General features: G+C 49.5%; 1 protein-coding gene across 5 annotated transcripts in view; it reads right to left on the minus strand.

Annotated features, from left to right (window-relative positions):
- Nucleotides 1-257: 257 nt before the first annotated feature.
- The window catches only part of LOC144152586 (uncharacterized), an 89,770-nt gene continuing 69,830 nt past the window's right edge, over nucleotides 258-20,197 (minus strand). For 3 of the 5 annotated variants that reach the window (XM_077683894.1, XM_077683892.1, XM_077683891.1), the window contains exons 11-14: nucleotides 18,792-19,139; nucleotides 15,363-15,728; nucleotides 7,253-7,426; nucleotides 258-584 (exon numbers count right to left, since the gene is read on the minus strand). In XM_077683894.1, coding sequence (XP_077540020.1) covers nucleotides 360-584; nucleotides 7,253-7,426; nucleotides 15,363-15,728; nucleotides 18,792-19,139 — 1,113 coding nt within the window. In that variant the 3' untranslated portion in view covers nucleotides 258-359. The remainder of the gene's footprint in view (nucleotides 585-7,252; nucleotides 7,427-15,362; nucleotides 15,729-18,791; nucleotides 19,140-20,197) is intronic. The other 2 variants (XM_077683893.1, XM_077683895.1) reach the window with 2 other exon arrangements.

Below are 20,197 nucleotides of genomic sequence, written 5' to 3' on the forward strand. Positions count from 1 at the left end.
ATTCAGATCCTCCGCTGCATCATGATCCTAATGCTAGGTGTCTCTCTGGCGTTTTTTCATTGTGCACTGGTGGACGTCAGCCTTCCAACTTTCCCACATTTGCCCTGGCACGACAACCCCGTGAGCAGGTGCAGCAAGTTTTCCCCAGGCCAAAGCTGACCCAACGCACATTAATCTCCCGTACAGGCAGAAAGGCAGGGTCGACTGCTGGGCAGTACGTAATGAGCGATGCACGATAAAATGCACTCACAAAGTGCTGGTGATTGCACACAGTGGTCGTTTATTCAGCAGGCTTTGCGTACAATGGTGTGAGAGGGGAATGGTAAAATAGGTGGCCCCGGGCCAACGATGAGGACTGCTCAGTAGCGCTTGGAGCTGCCGGAGTCGTGGCGGCGGTAGCCGTAGGAGGACGACGAGGGGGGGGAGCGACCGTAGTCGGTCGTGACCGGAGCCGTGGGGCCCAGGCTGCTGCGGCGGTACTCGTTGATGCGTGAGGCATCGCTGCCACCCCTGCTGGAAGAGCTGTAAGCGCTGCTGCTGCTGCTACCAGACAATCCGTAGAGGCTGCTTGCCGTCTGCCCCGCCTGCACGCAGGAAAAGAAAGGAGGGGGAGAGGGGACAGAGCGAAGATGGGTCAAGCGTCCCCCGAACACCTGAACTTCTTGTGTGGAACACCTTGGCTTCAAAGTTTACATTTATTTATTTATCTATATATAGCACTACACTTCACCCAGAGGGCATTACAGTAGGGGGGTAAGAACACGTTTTCACACACGAAATGTGCCTAAAAGAAAAAAGAGGAATAAAAGATAAGAAACAGAGACCAATAACAGACACAAATATACTAATTATACAAAATATACAAAAAGTATGCAGCGTAAGGCACGCATGCAGACACATATGTAACCTTGCACTTTCACAGCCAGGGTGAAATCTGCGAGACTGTTGTTAACAGGTCAGTGGGGAGGCTTTTTCCTTTAGCAGCAGGGCTGCTGTTCTTGGTTGAGGCTTTCATGGGACAAGGCACGGTAATGTGGGTGCACCAATGTGCAGAGGGCATAGCTAAGTGGGGGGGGGGGAGAGCAAGTGCCAAGCACACGTGCAGCGTAGCGTAGTGGGGAGAGGGGGAGGGGGCTCAAGGAGAGGAGAGGAGTCAGCCATTGGGGAGTGCACACCCAACAGATGGTTCGGAGGGGCGTGCATATATAGAGGAGTGCACTTGGCAGTCGTTTCTCAAATGATCGGAGAAACGGATTCATTTCTCATGAGCTCAACGACTTCATGAGCTCAACGACTATGAGCCTTGAGCTCATAGTCGTCATTCTTTTTGAGCAGCCCGGCATTGCCGATTACCGTGTCGTCAATATATCTACTACATGCGCGGTGGCACCATTTCGTGGAGCAGCGGCAGCGGAGAAATAAAGGGGGGAGGTGAGTGGGTGCGTACCCTTTCGGGGACCATTGTTAGATATTAGCGGCAGAACGAGACTGAATGGACTCACAAGTAAAAAGCGGGAGCTCAACGGTTTGGACTTCCTTAAGCAAAATTTAATTCGTATGACTCAATTACCACTGAACACTGAATCAAGCATAATTATATAAAGTTAACGGTCTCTTATCGCAATGACAACCATGAGGACATGTATACATTTAGTTGGGAAACTCCCGTAGCAAGGCCAAAAGGGCGAGCGTGCAGGTGGAAACAGTACACTGAACGCAGTTTAGTAGTTCTACGACGCCACGCATAAAGCTTCAGTCTTTAATATTGGCTCACGAAGTCCAAGCTTGCCGTTTTGTGAACTTTTGTAGCTAAAAGACACCTTCGCGTAGCAGACGACGCCAAGGTGCGTTTCAGTTCACCTCCACCTGAAACCGCAGTTCGAATCGGCATGGCCATTGACAAAGGAACTTGGAACATAAAACATAGGAACTTGGCACCCCCGCAGTGAACGGGCTGCTGCAATGGGTTTCGGGGCGACAGAGCAGGCACAGTCGGTTATACAGGAGGCTATGCTTCAGCCTAAGCGCAGCGGTAAACTGGCGTCGACTTCCGCCGCTCATCTCGGAGCAGACACCCACAGAAATGCACGCACGCACACAAGACGAGTAAAAGACGTAAAACTAGAGAAAAGAGAAAAGTAAATAAAGGCTTGATTGTGAGAGAGAGCAGTCCGACACAAAGGGCGATGGCAACGGACTACGCTTGCACATTGTTGCCAGACAACAATACACATTCTCCCAATGACCGCTATATAGGACGAGGGGTGACTTTAGTGCAGATTCGAACTGCAGATTTTGTAACTTCGTTCAAGTTACCAATAAGGCAAAAACGTGCCTTTGAATACTGAATCAAACATCAAATATGTGTGCAGTAATTCAAAGATACAAAAGACAAAGAAACAATAGTTTTTATTACCCTTTCAAAATAAATTGTTGCATTTTACTATGCTGCAGCAGGTAAAATATAGGTAGATGTGAGCTGACGCACCTATAACGAACTATCATGCAGAGCTAAAACTTAACTGCACAGCGTCTTGAGAATGTATGCCCTTCCTATGTGACCTGCGAAAACTTTCGCAAACAGAAAATAATAAAAGAGGAAAAGCACAAAAGCTTCCTTCACAAGACAAGCTGTTTATGGCTTGAAGAACTTAATTTCTTATAGCGCTAGGATGGCTCTCGTCATGTTCAAGTTCCCAAACCTGAGAAAAATAAATAAAAAATGTTCAACGAGAGGCTGTTAGGGAGTAGCCATCGCTTTTCCTGTAGAAAGGGGCACACTGCACGGTAAAATGCTAGCTGCCCGTATCCCTTTTGCAGGGAAAAAGCAGGGAAAAGCTTGGGTGAAACAAGGCCCCTTTTTGCTACTTGCAAGACTATTTTACAGTTAACCCTGGTAATAATGACAACACGGGTTGCAACAAAATAATGGATATAACGAGCAAATCGTAATTCCCGGAGAAAGTCCCCATAGATCCGCCGTATTTAAAACCCTGTTTTAACGAGGTGAAATTTGTCCATTATGGGATAAAACATACAAATTTCGTTGGGAAGTTAAATGTTGAGCCAATTTCCCAACAGTGCGCAACACAGATGTGAGGCGGTGCGCAACGCGACAGCTGTACAGTAGCCAACCGATTTTTCGCACCTGGAGGGGAACAAAAAATAGCCAGAATAAAAGAGCAATCCAAAAAATTTGCGAGTCGCAAAAACGAACTTTAGTTTCTTGCATTAAATTCCTCCTTTGTGTAAGGATGCATGATTGCATCTCTGCAAGCATCATGTTTTCTTCGTAAACATTGGACAACAAAGCCAAAGCATTGGCAATGCGTTGCATTGACGGTTGAGGGCGGTCGGAAGTGTTTTTGATGGAGCCAGACTCACTTTGCGGCAGCACAGTGACTTTGCGCTCGATGTCGTCGTCTGTTAGCTGCAGGCACAACACTACGTTGCTGCCCACTGTAGCAACCTCTCGAACTGTTGCAAAAGATCAAAGTTGGTTACCCAAGCCAGAGTGAAGCCAATCCAATCCAAAGCTAGCCAGGTGATTGGGATTAAAAATGGCGTCGTCCTGGAATCACAAAATTTTCTGCGACAGAACCACGGAGTTCTGTCGCAGAAAATTTTGTTCCAAAAATCAAACTTTTGGCTTCATTTTGTCCAAAATATCCGTTGTTCATATAAATGACCCCTATGGGACAACTGGTGGTTCCTCGGGAAAGTCCGGAATATCAGGCAAGTCCAAATTTTCGGAGCCCAAAAAAGTGGTCGGCCACTGTATTTAGCCCTTCAAAACCCCCACCACGCACCCTCCAGCAACGCACACCAAGCTGGACGGCACGCTTGCGTCGGATGCACCCACGAAGCCACGCCCGCCTTCCTCTCGCTGCACACGGCCCGCAGCCACAGCACATGGCATGCATGGCCGTGGCGCGATCGCTCGCAACTTTGTCGTTCACTGCCGTGCGTGTCTCTTTTAACAGCCGAGTGGTTTAGGCTGACAAATCCGTCCGGCACGGACAGAAAACTCTGAGCGCACGTGAGCGCGTGCCTCGGGGGGATCGCCTGGCATTCCCAGCGCAAGGCACCGGGCACGACATTTGCGCGGTGGCTTTAGAAAAAAATTAACAAACAAAATACCACACGCATGTGAGTGCGCGCCTCGCGGCAATTGCCTGGCGTCGTCCAGGCTTGCGCGTGAGCTCACACCGTATAAGGAGCTTCACCTTCGTCGCCATCTTCGTCATCATCGACGACGACGATGACTATGACTCTGCGAAGCCATCCCTTCCAAATCCACGAGTGGAGACGGCCACCGCACTAGCTGACGAAGAAGTGGAGTTCTGCCGAGGCAAAGATGCGCTACCAGAGGATTTGCCCTAACAATAACCAGTGTGCGTCGACCATGATGTTAAAAAGAACTGACCTACAGCTAAGCTGACGAATCATGGAGAGAACCTCAGAGTGTGAGGGTGCCAGCTCGTTGGTAATCCATGAGCTTCACAGCACGAACACGGACCGGGGACAAATAAGACGACGGACTAAAACAAGCGCTTGTTTGTAGTTCCCCTTCTCATTGGTCCCTGGTCCGTTTTCACGCTGTGAAGCCCATGAAAAGAAGTTCCACCAGTGGGGATGCTGAAATTAATTGTCCTTCTCTCCAAGGCATTCGTAGAGGTGCCCCGAATTTATCCGAGCTGGAGTGGCTCAAACTTGTTTTCTGCGCTTGCATCACTGAAAAGTATGCGAAAAAGATGTTTCCAGGCCCTCTTGCACATGCTGAACATCTTGGACCCTCCGATTGACCCTCGTGGCAACTGCAATGTCCCCTTGTGCTTCACCCGCGGAATTGCTTTCCACAATGCCATGGCTAGCTACAAGGGAAAATTTCCTTTCTAGGAAAGTACTCTCATGAAGACTGGCATTATTACTCTACAGCATATTTACACGATTGTAAGTCGACTCGAATGTAGGTTGACCCCCCCCAAAATTGCATCTCTCTCAAGAGAGAGAGAGAGAGGGGGGGGGGGTGGAGGGAGAGGGGGGGGGAGGGAGAGGGGGGGAGGGAGAATTGCGAGCACAGAAAGCAGCCCGTTTGAACGCTGCTGTAAACGAGTGCCGAGAGAGGAGCTCTTCCTCTCTCGGTACTGCGCGCACCAAGAGCTGTATGCTCTTGGTGCGCGCAGTAATAACCATGCGCTGTGGGTTGAGCAGGAAACTTTACTTCCAATCTAGTGAACACATTCGCTACGAGACCACAACAATCGAAGTTACCGGCAGCGGCCACTGCCCCGCGATATCAAAACAAACGTGGCTGACAGAAGTGGCCGCTCGCGATTTCCTATTACTCGCGAGTACATTACTCGCATTCAAGAAGCGTTTTGTTCGTCCCTAATAAACAAAATAGGTATTAGCGATTTCCGTGATTCAATGCGCAGCGCTAACGTAGCCACAGTCATATCACGTTGTTCAGTACATTTCCGAACGCAATGGTGAGAGGTTAGTCGCAAAGGGGGCACAGATCGCAAACGCGAACTTTCAAAGTCGGAATCACCTTTGTTGACGCCAGAATGTATGCAACGGTAAATTAATATGCTACGCTTCGACCGTAACCAAGGAAACGAGGGTGCAAGGCTCTCCCCACCTTGTAGTGCACCTGATTTTTCGTTTCCCTTGCCGTTACTAGCTGTACACGGTTTGATTTCGATTCTAAGTCGACCCCCCAACACTGGGTAGCCAAATTTGAAAAAAAAAAAAAAAAGGGGGGGGGGGGGGGGTCGACCTACAATCGTGTAAATACGGTATCTTGCTAACAAATGTAAATATCTTATGTCTTTTCAACTTTTAGAAGTGTTTACTCAGGGTATTGCTAGTGGATGTACACAATTTTTGTATATTCTGAAACTATTTAAAAAGAATTTTCTTTAGGGATATAACGTTTTTAACAATATTGTGTAACACGCAATTGCAAAAATTTTGTATTTAACAATTTATATTTTGCATCCCCACTGAACCACTAAGCGGGCCGGCCCGCTTAGTGGTTCATTTATCACTATTTGCAGGACCAAATAAAGTTTTCCCTCCTCCTCCTCCTCCCCACTGAACAACTGTTTTCAACGATTACAATGTTAAAATGCAAATTTACTGAGCGTTGCTTTTTTTGTGCTTTAAATATATTTGCACTCGACAGCTTTTGCCCCAAAAAGCCCCCACTGGAACTTACAAAACATGGCCCCTGTCCCCCGGTACGGAAAGAGTTAACGCGCCGCTCCAAATGGTCCCCTCGGGCGCGGTCTCACTCCCTTCACAACAAAAGAGACAGGTGCAAAAGTTCAGAAACTGGGCAGTCGAGTGGTTGCGTGTGGAACACTCCGTCAATCAGGAGTGTGCCGCACGCGTGCTGTTCATGAATGGGTGCTGCTGCTGCAGCAAGCCCTCAGTTGCCCCTTGCTTAAAGTGCCCATGCAGACAAAACACAAATTTGGTTAATTCAAAAACATGGCCTCAGTAGAGTCATACTGACACCACATTTAACGCACGTTTCGATCAAATAAGCTGCATAATTAGGAAAAAAAGGGAATGGCCATGCGACCCACTAGCTCTGCGATTGGCTCAAGCCAGCAAAAGCAAACGCAAATCAAACAGGGCTTATAAGCTTGCCGAACGAGCTATTAGTGCTTTAAATGTTGGCCACATTCTTTTTATAGCAGTACGAACATGTAAACATAGAAGTACCAATGCAACAGCTGTTGGTACTGGGCGAGCTATGGTTGTTTTAGATGCCCAGCAGACCGCCGCTTTGGAGTTGTTTTACATGACACTAGCCGATTGGCGTAAGCGACATCATCTTGCGTGACCGTTTGTCGAGCACACCCCATGATTACTTTCTACTGTAACAAAAACACGCCAGGTGCAAATACAGTCAAAAATAAAGCAACGGCAGAAAACAGTCCGTGGCTGACTATGGCTGCGCCATCTGAGAGGACTGATGCTAAGCAAGGCTGCAGAGCCTAATGACGCACTGGAATTTCGCGTGCCCTCACGACTTCATGGCAGACGTCATAAAAACGCACAATTTTGCGGGAGAATCAAAATTTTTACCGAAATTGAATAATTCCTCAGTGAATACGGCATCGTTTGCTGCCGGAAAAGCCCTGGGGGCGCTATAATAAAACATGAAATCTTTCGAGTAAAACAAACTTGTATTTTGTCTGCACGGCCCCTCTAAGGACAACAATGGCGGCGGACTCACCGAGCTGCCCAGGCCGAATGGGCGGCTGGCTCCTCCCCCCGCATTGCTGGAGTAGGTGTCCACGGCACTCTTCTGGAAGCCGCCGCCGCTCGGCTCATCCCGGAATGATGGCACCAGTGACGGCGGCGGCTGGCGCAAGTTCGGCAGGCCACCGGGATAGGACGGAGCGTCCACCTGTTGCACAAAGCATGGACAGGCCTTCCCTCTGTGGTCTTCTCCACTGCGGGGCGTCGCGACCGCCTTCCAGTAAACGCGCCAGCCAAAAGAGTTCCAACTTGGCCGGTTGGTACGTGGTCGAAGCGACGAGAACAGTGCAATGGACGGGACACAAAACAGGAAAGACAGTCACTCGCGCTAACAGCCGTGCGTTTTATTCCTTCAGGGCAGTGGCTTTGCTTAAGCAGTGGCTTAAGCAAGGCAAGCCCTAGACACAAAAAGAAGTGGTTAGTAGGTGCGTGTCTCTCCTTTTTGTGTCCTGCCTGTCACGCTGGTTTCACCACTTCGATGCGATGCCAAGGCCAAGTCAGTGTGCTGGAGTAAGAGCGGGGACATTCACACCAAGTTCTCACAGACGATGGCCTGGAAATCTTCGTTCCCAAGCCCCTTCCACAGCCTTAGGCCACGGTGCCTTATGAGGAGGACCAGAGCCCGGCACAACATAATGCACTCACACATGAAGCGACAAAGGCAGGCGACCGGTTACAATGCCACGAAGAGCGAATGCACCAGTGTTTTGCTGCCATCACACAGCAGGGGTGGAACAGGGAGCATGGGTTTGGGAGCGCCCCTGGGAGCAGCAGGCAAAATTGCCTTCTGCAGCAGGCTTGGAGCAGCCACAAAGGTCGTTTTGAAGGGGGCTGGCACAAAGAACTGTGCCAGCCCCCTGCCAACCATTTATCTACTACATCAGGCGTTCTACCATGCACTAGAACGTACTCCGAACCAAGAATGCAGTTCTCATACTGTATCTGGAAATTCACAATATGCGGAGTTCAGCCTAAGCAAGTGCACCGCATTATCACCATTCGAAGGATGGTGCATAGTCTAAAGGGATCAGATAAAAGGCCCCGCTTTGTGTTCAGTAAACGGCACTGTTAAGTGCACTCACGGCAGCAATCCGTAAAATAAGGGGTTTGCTTGCATTTTTCCATCGAACAGCGGTTTCAGGGCGTGCAAAGCAGAACATAGTCTTGTCTTCACCCATCACGCAGTTGCAGGAGTCGCCAAACGCACTCTATAGACTACATTACAAAAGTGTACCAAACTGATTGATTGATTGAATGTAGGTTTTAACACACCGACACAACGCAGGCGATGAGGCGCGCCGTAGTGGAGGGCTCGGAATTAATTTTGACCACCTGAGGATCTTTAACGTGCACTGAAATCTCGTACGCAGCGACGATTTTGCTTTTCACCTCCATCAGAACACTAAGCAAAACTAACCCCAAAGTCCACAGGCAAAACAGGCAAAAATTAGTAATTACCTCGCAACAAAAGTGAACCTAATTATAACCTGAGAGGGCAAAGCGCCCATGACCCAGTTGGTTCAATACATGTTGCTGCACTCATCAAAAGTGGTCAACTAAATTGAAGCGCACCTTTAACAAACTACAGCCTTTTATGCGAATACCGTATTTACTCGCATAATCCTCGCACTTTTTTTTTCGGAAAAGTCAATGCAAAGTTAGGGGTGCGAGAATTATGCGGGCAAAAAAAATCCGGTGCACAGTGTTGCCAATTTGCCTCCTGCCAGTCCCGCTAAATATAGCGGTCTTTTTTTTATATGTAAGCTCAGTGTTGCCAACAGCAGCTATTTCTTTTTATTTTATTATTTACAACGTAAACAGTCTCCCGTCGATCAGCAATCATGAAATTGCCGCCTTTGCTTTCTGGCGCGTGCCCTATCTCGTCGTCGTATGTGCATGCCCTACTCCAGTAACACACATTGAAGTCGGTGACGCCGAAGTGCCTGCCTGCGGCATGGTTGCCATGTTCGATCGCGTACTCTTTCGCTTTCAATTTGAAAGCGGCAGTGTAGCTGGCATTCTTCCCCATGGCGAAGCGGCACCAAGCACAACACAAAGAGATCAAAAAGTTCTCAAAATGGCAGCGAGCTATCCACCACTGAAACGAGTGACTCACTGACTGCTGCCGCTCAACGACGGGACCACGACGGCGACACAACGACACGTCAGCGGGCTGCGCGAACACTGTATAGTTGCGCGCACGCGAAACATGCGCGAAACCGGCTCAAGGACAGTGTGAGTAGCGTGTTAGGGCGCCTGTTAGGGAGTAGCCATGCAGGTTGTTAGGGCGCCTGGATGGCCTTGGATACACAGCGCTCTCCACTGAACGGAGAGGCAGTGGGGGAGGGCACGCGTTGGAGAGCGCCTGCACCATGCGGGTTTCGCAAGCAGGCCACTTTCGCCGCTGCAAAGTTGGGGGTGCGAGGATTATGCGAGGAACCAAAAAATCCAAGTTTTGGTGGCTCACATTAGCAGTGCGAGGATTACGCGAGTACATACGGTATTTTCTATTTTTGATCTGCTTGGGATGCGACACAAATACCTTTCACTCATTCTCGGTCATTTTCCAGAGCTTGCGGCGCAGTGGCAGCACCGGCAAAGAAACTGTGCCAATGCGACGCAAATAAATCCAAACTGAAGGCAGAGAAGGCGCCTAGTGCCTGCGGCCATTCATAGCCTTGATAAAACCGAAACTATAACCACCTTGAAGTGCAAAACACGATGTTTCAGCCAAGTTTTCGGGCACAGGGCATCATGGCGGTCGTATCTCGTGGTGGAGCACTGCACGGGCCCGGGCCGGGCCCGGGCCTAATGCCGCGGCCATGGGCCGGGCTCGGGCTGCAATTCATGGGCCCAGCCGTTAAAAGGGGGCAGATGGGTCTTTGGGGCCGAAAAACAAATATCCGCCACCGTAGTAAGCCTAAACATCTCCGGCGGCGCCAGCCAGCTGTCCTGAGCGCTTTCAAACTGTCGCCATGAAGAGCGCGCCTCCCCTGCATCACGTGGTGAATACAATGTAGGAAACAAATTTTTCAAACAGAGGCCTTGGAACATTATTATTGTGCTCAATTGACACCACCTGCGAGCCATTTCTGACAGACCGCAGGAGGAGTGTGAAGTTCAGTGTGTTGTAAAACGACCAAAAATAGCTAAATCTAAAAAGTCCTCCCAATGTTGTATTCTTTAGCCGTTTGTCTGCCTAGCCACAAGGTAATCGCCGTTCTGTATGGCGTGGTTATTTTGTAATTGCGACCCAAAATAATAGAAATTAATCATTAATTATCTAAAAAATATATTCAACTTGCGAAAAATCTAATTGCAGAATTGGAATCACCTTGTAACACTCCATAATAATGTGCAGTTTCATCAAAATTGGTTGGTAAATAAAAATAATAGCTCTAAGACCAGCCTGCCCCCCTAATATTTCCGACATGATGTGTACAGAAGAGCATGAAAAAGAATGCTGCGAGTTTATTTCCATGTGCCTCTCGATGTTAGTTCTATGCAGTGTTTTAAAAACGTGTTCTGCTAGGTCTGATAGTCACTGTGATGCAATTTCAATGGCGTTTCATGTAATGCATCAATATCTTATATTCTTGGGTATAACATACCAGAGATACGATCACAAGCAATGCCATAGCGGGGAAGCGATTAATTCGGACAACCCGGAGCTCTGCACCTATGTCTATGTACAGGTGTGTCTTACATGTCTCACCGGTCGAAATGTGGCTGCCGCGGCCGGGAATCGATCTCGCATGCTAGGGAAACAATCACAGCGCAACCACTGCAGGTAAAACATTTCAATGCCCGTACATACTTGTGCATTGAAACGCGGCACCAGAAATTTCAACATACCAACTTGTGGCCGAGACAACCATGTGACGTTGCCAAGAATTTGGTCATGAAAGATGATGGTGTCTCTGATCTCTGACGTAAGAATGCAAACTCTTAATAGACCGATGTGACGTCAATGGAAGATGGTGAAAGCGAAAGTAAGTGCACTACTTAACCATGACTTTCTTGCCTTTTAAGGGGACACGCGGGTCGAAAAAACGCGATTTTTTCGAAATATATTGATTTTTTGTGCTCCCTTGCATTAGCATCTTTGACTATCCTTCTTTCATGGGTAAAAAAATGAAAACGAAGTACGAACGAGAACTTAGTGAAAAATGTGTCTGAATGACACGCGGTGACCCAAGAAATCGCGCAATCAAGCCAAATTTCGGCCAGGTTTGAGAATTTATTCCGCACGGCAGCGTGGCTCGCCGCCATTTCGGTCACTTGAGAGAGGTAGATCAAGCCTTCTTCTCTCGATCGAGCCGCTCGCCAGCTTCGTATCTCCGCGTAAAAAAAATAAAAAAAAATGTTTCTTCCCGCTTGTTTTGCGAGCTCCCACTGGGCATTTAAATCACGTGACGCGAAAGCGGGACCGCCATTGGCTCTTGCCGCTTGTGAGCCGCCATCGCCCGCATCGTTCCGTTCGCTACTTCGCGCTATCTTTTCTATTTCCTTATCGTGTGTTTTTAATCGTGAACGGTGAGGAGAAGCGTGACTTTTGTCGCCGGAAGCAGCGTACTTCATGCCGGTTCAAAGGAAAGCGCAAGCGGCGAAGCATTGTGACGACCACGGCCAATGCCGGCACGACCGGCACCGTGAGGCCTAACGGCGCCGGGCCTTCAAGCGTTGCAAGCGCGGCTCTACCAGGCGGGGCTGATTTTATCAGCGAAGATATCGGCTTTATAAGCGCATCGGAGAAGAAGTCGGCAGCCTTCCAAGGTGAGGAGACAGCCAGCCACGGGAGCGGTGCAGTTATCTGTGAAGTCGGCGCTCTGACTGACCGTGAGTGGCACCGTGTGCGCGACGTGCGGGAAGTGCGAACTCGTCGTAGTTGAGGTTGCGAACAAGCAGAAGGGCCTCGCATCGGTACTGGAACTGAAGTGCAAAAACGAGAAGTGCCCTGCGGGAGTGGCTGCGGGAGTGATTTCTTCTGTTTACTCGTCGCAGCGCGCTGCCGCCGTCGGTCGCGGAGGCCGCAAACCGGAACTCTGCAGGGGAAGTCCCCGTGATAGTTTCGCCGTCAATGTGAAAGCGGTACTCGCTGCATGCGCGGTTAGCATCGGACACGATCAGCTGTGCAGGTTTTGTGCCATTCTTGGTCTACCAAAACCACAGCATCAAAAGACGTTCTACAACACTGCCAAGAAAGTTCATGTTGCGGCCACAAAAGGCGTCTCTGGCAATCTTGCTGAAGCAAGGCAAGTAACTGCGTTGCAAGCTGGTCAGACTGACCTCAGTGTGATTTTTGATGAAACTTGGCAGAAGCAAAGACACGAGCCACAACAGTGTTGGCACTGCCATTTCTCTTGACACTGGTCTCTGCCTGGATTTTGAGGTGCTGTCAAACTGCTTGTACTAGCCGCCACCAAAAGCTTGATGAGCAAGAGGAGGAAGTGTGGCAAGCCTTTCATGCCTCTTGTGTGTGAAAAAAATGTCGACTGCTCATCCCATGCCATGGAGACGGAAGCAGCACTGCGCATCTGGCACAGGACGCTATCGTACAACCTGCAGTTCACTGTAGTGGAGACTGCCACTGCCCTCGCAGGGTTGTGGTTCAACAGGGGCCACACTAGCTTTGAGCAAGTTCTCCAAGAACTGGGAATCTTCCCTTCAGAAGAACTGGTCAGACTAAGCAATGCAAGTGACCAGCGGAGGATCAGGCAGATGTGTGCCAAGCTGACTGCTAAGGCTAGCCCCATTGCCGCAGCCTGGTGAAACGGTCCCATACCAAGGACTACCCCAGCAAAAACCGTGAGGGTGCAACTTATGCAGCGGGAGCATTCTAGTTTTAGTACCTCAATGTGGACATTTCAGACTGTATCCCCACCAAATTTCATGTTGTTCGAGCAAGAATTTCTGAATCTGCCAAAGAAATAAACTTTCAATTGCGTTTTTCTCAGCTTGTTGTTTTTGTCCGTTTTCTGAGTTTGTGCACACTTATTTTCCCACCTAAAGTTGTCGTATCAGGATGAAATTTTGCACAGATGTTCATTATAACACGTAGAGTGCACAAATCTTGTTCATTATGCAATTTGTGTCCTTAGATATTTCTGACGGTCATAAAACCAAAATATACAGAACAAAAAAAGGCACACTACCAGTCATTTTTTTTTCGTGGTGAGGAAAATGATGATGAGGCTTTTTCAGGTAGATTTGTGCACTCTGCAGTTCATAAGGAACCACCTAGGCTATTTTAAAAGTTTCAGAAAAAATTTTTACTATAAAAAAAAGTGTGCACAAAAAAGCCATTTTTCTGAAAGTCATGCTGCGTAACATTTTATCCGGAGCAGCTATTCAAAATCTGATTACATATATGACCAGAGGAGCTCAATCTCTACAAGCTGTGAAAATTTCAGCCTCCTAACTTCATTATTAAAAAAAAAGTTGTTTGGAGGAGCACGTCCCCTTAATCCTTGATGCGCTGCACAGACTAGAAGCTCATGCTCCGTCTCATTGCCCGCCACGAAGACACTCAACCGAATATAATAAATTTCCCTTAGCGTGCTTTTGAAGGTAAGTTGCGCTTGTTGTGAACACTGAGACGGACACGGGAAAAAAAAAAAAAACGTAGACTTTCACAAGAAGACGGCGCCGTTTTCTGATGAAAGTCTATGTTTTTTTTTTTCTTTTCTCACACAACAAGTGCAACTTGCCTTCAAAAGCATGTTACACCAACTAGCCTGACATCAAGCTTTACTGAACTTCCCTTAGCGTCTAAGCCTGGGCCTGGTCACGCGCACGTGAACACTCGTTAGGCTTAAAAATAAATTATTAGGCCCGGGCTGGTGGACCTGGGCCGTGCTTGCTTATGAACACCTGGGCCCGGGCCCTAAAATCAGGCCTGTGCAGGGCTCTATTTCGAGGCTCAATTCGGGTGCTGCGGCGCGAGACTGCGCCCATGAATGAGTTTGCCGTAATAGGGGGCGGTTCGGTGCAGGATGGCACAGGTAAACACATTTGGTGCTCAATGGTGCAAATGGCACAGCTGTCCCAACCCTGGAATATTTTTCGCGGTACTTTGAGATTCGTATAACCGAGATTCCATTGAATCGCCCAGAAATGCATCATCCAGATTCCCCCGTCGCAGCAAAAGAAAAGGTTCCAAGGTTTAGTTTTTCCACCGAATGAAGAAGACCCCTACTGCGCAGCACACGATAACAAGCACCGCAAAAAAGAAAAAAGGGGGAGTCAAAAAAAAAAAAAAGAAACACGCTCGCAAGAGGCAATTACGTTTCTGTCGGGTGTGGGCATGTCATCTGCAAGGGGCAACGGTTGTGTGCAGCCTCCCCAAGGGGCGAGGCGGCACAAATGCTTGCTGTGCCCATCAATTTGCACACGGTGAAAGTAGCCTGCGTGCGTGCTTTCCTGATGCCCTTACTGATGCCACTTTTCCCACCAGGGAAGACGCTAAGCTATTCCACATTGGTGCACGCTTCCAGGGAGTAACTGTCCAATAGAAGTGCAGCCCCGAGTGTTCTGCCCCCTCCTTCCCCTGCTGCCTTCTTCCGAACCGTAAAGTTTCATCCTGAGAAACACTTGTGCGGTTCAGTGCAGAAAAAGACGACAGGGACTAGAAAAGACAGAACACAAGAGCGCTCTTGTATTGTGTCTTATTTAGTCCCTGTCTTTTTCTGCACTGCACATAATGGCATAAGGGCATGTAATGCGAAGGCAAGATAACCGCTGGTCATTAAGGGTAACAGAGTGGATCCCTAGAGAAGGCAAGCATGGCAGGGGGCGGCAGAAGGTTAGATGCGCTGATGAGATCAAGAAATTTGCGGGGGTAAATTGGTCACAGTTGGTGCAGGACCGGGGTAATTGCAGAATAGTGGCCTTTGCCCTGCAGTGGGCCAACATAGTCTGATGATGATGATGGTACATAATGGAACACCAACTAGGCCAGCCAATTACGTCACTAAAAGCCTTCCCCTCGCCCAGCTAGTGTCGTTGCAGAGAGACCTGGCTGCCCTTGCAACAACGCGGAGGCCCCCCATGGATGGTTGTGCATGCGAAGAGCGTGCACGTACGGTGTACTGCTGGCTGCGCCTCAGCTGCTCGAGGCTCTCGCGCAGGTCCGTCTCATCCAGGCCATGCTGCGACAGGGCGGGCCTCGAGCCAAAGCTGTCCCTGCCGCTGCCACTGCCGCCGCCCAGCTGGTACGGGGCCTCTTCCCGCCGGGGCCCCCCGCTGCCAGGGCCCGGCTGCTGCTGGGAGGCGGCTGTGGCAGCCGTGAAGGAGAGCAGCTGCTTCTGCAGCTGCATCAGCGTCTCCAGGGTGGCCGCCATGGCCGCGGGGGTCAGGTCGGCCGCGCCCTGCGCCATGCCCCCCGCCAGGCGGCTCAGGGAGCCCTGCAGGTCCGCCCCCGCCCGGTGCTGCGGCTGCTGCTGCTGCTGCTACGGGGGAGGGGCAGGGCAGGAGAGAGAGAGAGAGGGGGAAATTCAAACCCCAAAAACCAGCGCGCACTCGAACGGCCTTACCGCTTCCATCGCCTGCCCCACCGAGCCTGCCACCTTCCAGTCGGCAGTTCACAATTTTGTTCATTCATTGTAATTTTTGCTGTCTTCCCCGCCCCGCTTGTGTTACTGCTGTGTTCTTTTTTTCCCCATTACCCCACTCCGCTCTGTGACGCCTGAACGGCATTGAGAGTAAATAAATGAAATGAATGAAGGCGGAACAGTCAAGTGATAGAACAGCTATGGAGGGACAGCACTCACAGGTGAGAGGCGGGCAATGGCCACATCATGACGACTTAGGGCAGATGACGACGACAACAAAAAAGTGGCTGACGCGTACTTTGCGCAAACTGTCTCATAGCTGCCTCATCAATACTGCAAGTAGGTCACTCGTAATCCTTAACCACGGTTCCCGTTGCTTGTCTCCTCCTCCCACGTAACAATATGGCCACATAGCCTCTGGTTTCCAACTTAGGACCTCCTCTTCAATATCTACCCTGAGCCTTCAGAAATGAACTTTGAACTTAGGAACCTTAGGAGCACCAACAACTGGGCACGTTGGTACGGAGACAGTGACTAAAAGCACAGAAAAATGCAGGACAAAGAGAGGAACTACGCAGGATGAGCGCTTATAACAACTCAGTTTTAATGAAACTAAAAGAAGAAAATCTCGATGCATCATACATACATTCATATACACACAAAACCACCATGATTAAACAATGACAATCGAGAAGGAATCAGCAATCACACATGCGCCACAACAGTTGGCCAACATTCCCTGTGAATGTTGGCAGATCGATAGCAGCATGACCAAACATTGTGAACACTGCCCTGCATTTCTGTGCTTTTAGTCACCATGTTACCCAGGAACCTGCTGCTTAGCTGTCATTCTGTTGTGAACAAGGGATCCGTATGGACCCCGAGCCATAGATTTTGCTTTAACATTGATCAGTGTCCTGCCTTTTTACACAAATGCCTTTGCCTGACCAGACGGCATTCCGCTTAACTCTGGACTATTAGATGCCACCAGATTCACATAAAACTTTGGTCAGGACGGAACCATGCTGCTTAAGATCTTCAGGGCCAGAGGCACTTTGAAACTCTTCGTGCAATGCTAAAGAGCGATCTTGTTTCTTTTTCTCTTTGCTACTATGAACAAGAGCCTCTGCCAATAGCCCTTCTTAGGCCTATGTTTAGGCTTAACGTTTGCCAGCCCCAACGCTAACCTTAACGACCTGCCAAGCAACATCAACCCATTCCATGTCAAGCTGCAGGCACAATTTGGCGGCATCACACCTCAGGGCTCCAACCTCAACTCCACTCCGCAGACCGGCCAATTACTGGCGCCACGCAGGTCACAAGCACAAAAATGTGACTCAGCAACGTGTGGGTCCGAGCTAGTTGGTACTCCATTATAAGATTCTCAAGTGCCAAATATTTAGACAGGCGACAAAATGGATAGAGACATGCACTTTTCTTTTTTGTTAGCATTGCTGCATATATAAGCGCGTGTCTCTGCCATGTTCGTCCCCTGTCTAAATATTTGGCGCTTGAAAATCGCGTAACAAAAATGTCGTACTTATGCCAGCAGCAACGGCTGCCACTGCACTGCTGGCAGCCATTCAGGCAGAGGCTCAACTTGTGGCATGCATTTTTCCTTTCTTTATTCAATGGACACAGAAATAAAAAGACTCCCATTTGTACGAAATTTCGAAGCAAGTTACCTAAGTGCAACTGGTGCACTGCACCATGGTGCATGTTCTTGCACAAGTAATGTGCTGAGAAATGCCCGAGCATGGCTGTTGTTCTGGCATATTAACCACTAGCTAATCTTTTTTATATGCAGCTGGTGTCATACTTCGAGATTAACTGAGGACATAGCCTGTGTTAAGGCGCTAGTGAAATTTTACAGATGTGTCTAAGCTGCCCACACACAGCAATTTTGCACTAAAATGAAGTGGCAATAAATACGTTTACACGCGGACAACAAAACATACCATGCAGCTGGAGGCAACACTACGCCCCCGCATATTAGCCACTTGGCACAGTCGAAGCTTTGGGCCCGCCACCTAGCCCATCATCAACCCTGCATCGCAGGCACACTATCTCTTTCGAGGCACCCCAATGCAAGCAGGCAATCTCGCGCCTCAATTCTAACGAGCATTTTCGAGCAGTTAGCAGTTAGGGGGGGACACATGTGACACTAGCGAAAAAGTTAATTCCCTACTCTAAGCACAATGTGTGCTGCTTAATATTGAAGGCACAAAGTCTGTGTTTCGTTATTTACTAGCAAGCCAACCACCTCCCACTGAAAGGGAGCAGTGAACCCCGGGCGAAATGTTCCCAGCAAATCCCCTCGCTGGGAACATTTCACAATTCTCATGTTCCTAATTTCAAACGCCCCCTCAAGGCCTGTCACCTGTTTCTTGCGGGAAGTGGTGGAAGCGTACACTGTTGCTTCTGTTACACAAGTGATCGTAAAAAATTTTTTCTCTGGAACTGAAGTCTGCTTATGTGCTTTGAAGGGAAAGGCCTGGTAGCATTCACATGCATCGTCGGTGGGGCAGTTATGGCTGTACTGCTGTGATGGGCACCTTTGATACACACGTCCACCAGCTGACACAGCACCCACACTATTTTACTGCCTCAGTGCTACACTGGTGTCCACTCACACCCACCTAAATACCCCCTCACTAATCATTCCTATCAATCGCTGATCGACCATTATTACAGCATTTGTTTCTTACACAAGGTTTTCTCTTTGCTTTCCCTGTGCTACGGGATATTTTTTTGCACCGATTTTGCATCAAGACTCCAAAAATTCAGACCTGCACTTTCCCAAGGAACCGCCAGTTGTCCCATTGCAATAATGGCTAACGGATTTTTCGGACTGCTCTTTTATTCGAACTATTTTTCGTTCCCCTCCAGGTCCGAAACTGTACCTTCCAAAGAGACACATGACGGTGCACCCCCCCCTTTCAGCAGGAAGCGCCCCCTCACCTGGGGTGCTGGTGCCGGAAGTGGTGGGGGCGGGGCAGTGAAGACGGCCGCCGGGGGCATGGCGGGAGGCGGCATGTTGGGAGGCGGCATGCTGGGTGGCGGCATGCTGGGTGGCGGCACGGCCGGCTGCTGCTGGCGGGGCAGTGGTGGCGGCAGCACGGGCGGTGGCATGTAGGGCGGTGCCGTAGTGGGCGCACCCATGAAGGGCGCGGGGGGAGGAGCGGCCCGCTTGACCGGCGGCGGCGCAAACCAGGGCTCAGACGAGGCAGGCGGCCGCGCATAGGACGAGGGCGACCGGCCGCGCTTCTGGCCCCCCTGCTGCTGCTGCTGCTGGCTGGCCTGGCCGGACTGCGGGCACGGGGGAAGGGTCGGAGATCCGCTCGCCCTTCTAGCATGGCAAGACGACACAGGAAAGAAAGGGCACGGAGCGTGTTCTCCCTTCCCTATCCCTGTCCTAATTGTGGAACTCTGGGAGCCACCAACGTGCCACCATTAGGATGGGGACAAGCAAAGGAGAACATGCTCCGTGCCCTTGTTTCCTAGACGATGTTTCAATTGTTGCTCTTCCCATCGCGGGACCAGGTTTAACCCTTTCGGCCCTAGTGGTGCCGATTGACGCCATCACGTAGAAGTTCCTCTAGTGCATAGAGAACAAAACCAAAACTGCTAGTTTTTTGGGGTGCTGTTCTTCAAAGATGGCATATCACTGTTGCAGGGGTGAGACCAGCGCAAAGAGATTTGGGGGCAGTTTTCGGAGCAGCAAAATTTCAATTTTGGAGCAGAAGAATCTTGATTTGGAGCAAGTAGGGACATTTAATACATCGTCTAGTGAGCTTAAAAAATCATAATTTCAGCAATTCGAAGAATCAAGTACACATTCCAATCAGTTTTGAATACCCAGAACACTGGAACAGACTTAAGCGAAATAATTTTTTAAGAGTATCACAAAGTTCTAACTGCAGTACCTTTTCCCGAACTAGTGATATTGTGTTGCGGATGTATGGAACACTGACAACAAAACTGCCGTTAACATTATCAAATTTAGGGGCTCTGCAATTGTGGCATGTTTTCTCGCCATTTTAATGCTAAAATTATTATTTTTGTAATCCCAGGATGCGTTGTATGAACGAGTGTAGTCGCGGCAACAGTTGACCAACTTCGAGATAACGGCCGCATAGCCCAGCCTACCCGTTGCAGTCCGTGGGGCGCACGTCCACCCGATGATCATTTGAGTAGCGCTACTGTTTAGCCACCTAGATTTGGGAATTAAATTTCACTTCGCATACATCAAGTGTTATTAGTCGCGTGCTATGGAAACCATGCAGTCCTGCTGGACAGGTTGCGGCGCCGCAGCACAGCCCGCAACTTTCGTGCCGACCGTTCCCTCCCGGGCCGAGGCTCGCGAT

This window comes from Haemaphysalis longicornis, unplaced genomic scaffold (assembly GCF_048455015.1).
Source record: "Haemaphysalis longicornis isolate Haplotype H1 unplaced genomic scaffold, Haemaphysalis longicornis Haplotype H1 scaffold_9, whole genome shotgun sequence".
NCBI lineage: Eukaryota > Metazoa > Arthropoda > Arachnida > Ixodida > Ixodidae > Haemaphysalis > Haemaphysalis longicornis.